At 40.6% G+C, this 4,919-nt stretch overlaps 1 protein-coding gene across 1 annotated transcript; it reads left to right on the forward strand.

Annotated features, from left to right (window-relative positions):
• The first annotated feature begins 458 nt into the window (after positions 1-458).
• Positions 459-4,144, forward strand: LOC109999005 (xaa-Arg dipeptidase-like). Its single transcript, XM_065964131.1, has 8 exons — positions 459-608; positions 677-769; positions 1,903-2,051; positions 2,407-2,549; positions 2,631-2,785; positions 2,859-2,994; positions 3,357-3,464; positions 3,870-4,144. Exons 1-8 carry the CDS (start codon positions 459-461, stop codon positions 4,001-4,003), a joined length of 1,068 nt encoding a protein of 355 aa, XP_065820203.1. The 3' UTR covers positions 4,004-4,144.
• Positions 4,145-4,919: the final 775 nt, after the last annotated feature.

The raw sequence follows: 4,919 nt of genomic DNA on the forward strand, positions 1-4,919 counted from the left end.
GTTCAGTGATTCATGTCGGAGCTCCCGTTCAGTTCGTTCGTTCACTGAATGAACTGAACGAGAGCTCCGCCTCCGAGTCACTCTCTTCCTCTCAGTTCGTTCAGTGAACGAAACACTGACTGAACGTGAACGAGCGAGACTGCAAGTCACCAGCCTCAGTCACACACACACACACACACACACACACACACACACACACACACACACACACACACACACACACACACACACACACACACACACACTGAACTGACTGAGGAGAGGAGGGAGGGCGGGCTTTGAGCGACTCTTATGGTCTAGAGAGAGAGATAAGAGACGGGAGAGAGGAGAGCGCAACTGAAGTTGAGAAATGAACGACTCTTTTTAGTAAGTGATTCAGTTCGGTTCGTTCACCCAGATGATTTGTTCGTTTTGAACGAATCGTTCATGAACTACACATCACTAGTTTAAAGTAAAAGATGTCTTTTAGTTGTGATGAGCTGCAGGATGTGAAACAGAGACTGAGCAGTTGTATCGATGAGTCAACAGAGAAGCTGCGCAGACTCAGTGAGGACATCTGGAGCTGTGCAGAGCTCGCATATCAGGAGCACAAGTCTCATGACAGGCAGGTGGAGTTCTTCACTCAGGAAACAGGCTGGAGGGTCAACGCTCACTTCAAGCTTCCCACCGCTTTTAGAGCCACGTGGACACCTGCGGGCAGCACGGTCACGTGGTCAACGTGGGGTTCCTGTGTGAGTACGACGCCCTGGACCTCCCAGTACAGGTCCAGGTGAGGACTGGTTCAGCAGGGGAGACCAGGGACAGGTGTAACACTTCAGTACCTGCTTTCTGACTTATAACCAGCAGGGGGCGACTTCTCTGGTTTGATTGTTCAGAAGTCTGATAAAACGAGTCCTACATACCAGTTGATTTATTCCCTCAACAAACATTCTCCTTTTGTGTTGCACAATTAATTGAATTTGAATCATGATTGGGCCTTCCCACAGTCAAAGAAACATGATTGACAGTGGTTATTATTAACATTTAAAATGCATGCTTCACCTGTCAAAAACTCAATGTGGTCGATCATATTTTGACCAATTACTAACACTTAAATGTGAATCAAAGGATGCACTGGATGGATGCTTTGTTGGACAGGGAACACAACGCATTTGCAAGTCACATCTGAAGTTGCCTTCTGTACTGCTACATCTTTGAATGTCTCTTCACTTTAAAAAAAACTCTCTGACAGCTCAGCTGACGAGTCAAATGTAAAATCCACCTTATGACATAAATTTAGTTTTTGATCGGTAAAGATCTGTGGTAAAGTTGATGTCATAACTTTCAATCTGCAAGAGTGTCCTGACTTTATTTCAAAATAAAAGCATGGTTGAATTCAAAACAACAGGTAAAATACTCTCAGCCTAAGACAGTACAAACATTCAAAATAAAAGCCTAACAATTTATATTTTTAGTGCAAAATAATGACATTTCAATCACACGATTAAATATGTGATTAATTATGATTAACTTTTTTTAAATTAGCCATTAATCCGGTTTAAAAAATTCATAATTAGACATCACTAGTTGTAATATTTTGTAGAGCGTGTACACAAAGACAAACACTTGCAAAGTTTTAGTTTTTGCAGGTTAATTACACTTTAATAATAACAAATGTATTTCAAACTACTCAATGACACTTTAAAGAGTTACATGAATACAAAGCAAAGTAAAGGAAACAGTCAGAATCAGAAAAAGGTAATTAATCCCCAGGGGGAAATAAATTCTGAATAGTTACAAACTCATGAATTAAGTGTTCAGTAGATGAAAAAACATCTCGACAAGTAAGCAAACAGACAGCCTCCTGGTCCGTTGTTTACTGATCTTCTATAAATAAAATATTTTAATTGATTATGTCCACAGGTGACAGTTCTGGGGACTCCAGCGGAAGAGGATGGTGGAGGGAAAATAGACCTGTTAAATGAGGGGGCTTTTGATAACATGGACGTAGTGTTCATGGCTCACCCCCTGCAGGATGACGCTCCCTATCTCCCCCTAGTGGCTGAACATGAGTAAGTTTTAAAGAAATATAATATATTTTCTAGTGTTTATGTTTGTTTGGTGCTAATTTCTAAATGCAGGATATTTATGCATGGGATTTGTTTTTAATTCACAAACTTCTGCAACACATTGTACTGAAACGTTGTCAATATTTTTGTGCTATTTAGACAGTGTGCAGGAGTTTGCTTGCAGCGTTTGATGGATTAATTCCTTCCCTACACATTTGCCTCGTAAAAAGTGTATGTTTAAAAGTTTAGGTACTTGACCATGAGGCCTTGCTCTTTAGTCTTTCTTTCGATGCTCTTACTGTGTCATGATTAAAACATGGATTGTATAGATGTTTTCTGTCGTGTGTTTTTCCTCCAGCGTGATTATAAAGTATCATGGGAAGGCATCTCACGCCTCGGCTTACTCCTGGGAGGGAGTGAATGCTCTGGACGCGGCGGTGCTGTGCTACAACAGTCTGTCTGTGCTCAGACAGCAGATGAAGCCGGACTGGAGAGTTCACGGTGAACACATGACGAGTCTGTGTCCTCAGGTTGTGTTTCTCTGAGGAGTTCACTGAGCTCTGGTTTAACTGTGTCATTCAGGTATCATAAAGCACGGAGGAGAGAAACCCAACATCATCCCTGCCTTCACTCAGCTAGAGTACTATCTGGGGACTCCATCCCAGGCCGAGCTTCTTCTCCTGAAATCCAAAGCTGAGGGGTGTTTCAGAGCAGCTGCTGAGGCCACTGGATGTTGGGTATTAAACAATTCAAAACATGAAGAGAGATCTGCAGTTTGTGCAGACGTTTAACTCTTTTTGTCCTCCTCAGGTTGAAGTGGAGTATTCCAGAAATGCATTCGACAACATATTGAGGAATAAAACTCTGGAGGATTTGTATGAGAACAATGGAAAGGCTCTGGGGATGGAGTTCACCACGGATGAAGAAGTCCTGAACAACGCTTCTGGTGAGACTCATTAAAAAAAAAAAAAAATGAGCCAATGCGCTTTGAGATTGTAGAGCCCCCTCCTTCCTTGTTCCTCATCCATGTCTTAACAAGCCACAGAAAGGAAAATAGAATCAGGATGTTGGGGTAAAAACGTCTACATGTCTGAGGTTCAATACAGCTTATTTGCATTTAAAGGTACAGACACAGAAACAGTCTGTTCTGAGCAGGGCTGAAATAGAGGGGGTTTATAGACGTGATCAAATACAGGATCAGAGTGGATTTAGAACAAGAAACTTCACACACATGTTCTGAGGAGCTCTGAGACTTATTTACACTGGTTGTTAAGGAGGATAAAATGTGACCGTCTTTCTTGTCTTCAGGCTCCACAGACTTTGGAAACGTGACGTTTGTTGTTCCTGGGATTCATCCGTACTTCTACATCGGCTCTAAGGCTCTGAACCACACAGAGGAGTACACCGTGGCCTCTGGTGAGACAAGCTCATGATCCTGGTTCTGTTTAAATCTCTTTCTTTATGAATAATGAAAACAGCTTGAGTCTTTGTAATACTGTAACCCTCACCCTGCTGCCTGCTTCTCTCATGAAGGTGTGAAGGTGTGTATGGTTCATTAGCTGCCTGCGCTTCAAAAACTCCAACTTTAACCGTTGTATTTGTCTAATTACTAGTAAAATAAGATCTCATTGCGCTTAATATAATCCACATTCAACTAAAAATGGTCTCTTCTTCTAAGAGGCTGAAACTTTGTAAATGTGAAGAATAAAATCATCTTTAAAACAAACAGAAAGTGAACCCTGCAGGAGCTCCCGTCTCATAGTCTTGTTATAGGCTCCTCACTCAGCTTAGTCTTTGCTGTTTCTCCTGTGTTTGTTTCAGGCGATGACAGAGCTCACTTCTTCACCGTGCGGACGGCGAAGCCTCTGGCCATGACGGCTCTGGATGTGCTGCTGCGACCCAAAGTTCAAAGTTCTGATTGGTATGATTGTGAAAGCGGTCATGATTATTCATAACTGCTTGATGAACTGTTAATTTGTTATATGTACATCGTCACTAGTTAGATAGACCAAATACTTAAAACACCACAATATGTGAACACTCACCCCAAATTACTCGTTGTTTTCAGCGATGATTTCTTAAATATTCCTTCCATCTTCACGTCTCAGGGATCTCAGTCTGTTACGAGCTTCACATGTATTTGTGTTTTTTTAATGGATAAGTCTTGTTTATACTCCTCATATTCAGCTGTCGGTAAAAAAGTTCAAACTGAAACTGGTTTTTATTTCAGAATCAAATCTTGCCTCTCTATTGACTCTAATAACAAACTGGTCGCTGGCTCTTTTATGTCTATTCTGGACTACACAGATTTTTTTTTTTTTTTTTAAGAATCATTTTTAGGGCTTTTTGGGCATTTATTGTAGAGACAGGAAAGTAAATATAGATAAATACATACTGTATGGAGGAAATTAAGTGTAACTGGCAATCAGTTTACTTCAAATGCAGGGGAGATGTATCATGACACCTAAAACCCATTAGGTTCATTTCATTTGCCCTTGTAATCCTCCAGTAATAATATTTTATTATAGTGATAAGTTTATAGTGACTTAACACTAACAGTAACTTCATGCAGTTTTACAAACATCCTATGGGGGGCAGTATTTCATTACAACTGTATTCCTGTGATTGGAAAAGTTGAAGAGAAAGACAACAGCTTTAAAATGCACTAGGTCTGTAAAATAACTTGTCAGGTCAGTAAACAGTAAGACCACCTTGTTTATAACAAGCAGAGAACCCAATGGGAGGAAAAAAATAAAACTATCCCTCTTCTGCAGACCAGCTAAAAGGATAGATCTTTACCTTAACTTGCACGTTTATCAGCATATTATTATTAAAAAGAGAGAGAGAGAAAGAGAGACTGTCTTTCATCTT

The sequence above is a fragment of the Labrus bergylta genome, chromosome 15 (assembly GCF_963930695.1).
Source record: "Labrus bergylta chromosome 15, fLabBer1.1, whole genome shotgun sequence".
Taxonomy (NCBI): Eukaryota; Metazoa; Chordata; class Actinopteri; order Labriformes; family Labridae; genus Labrus; species Labrus bergylta.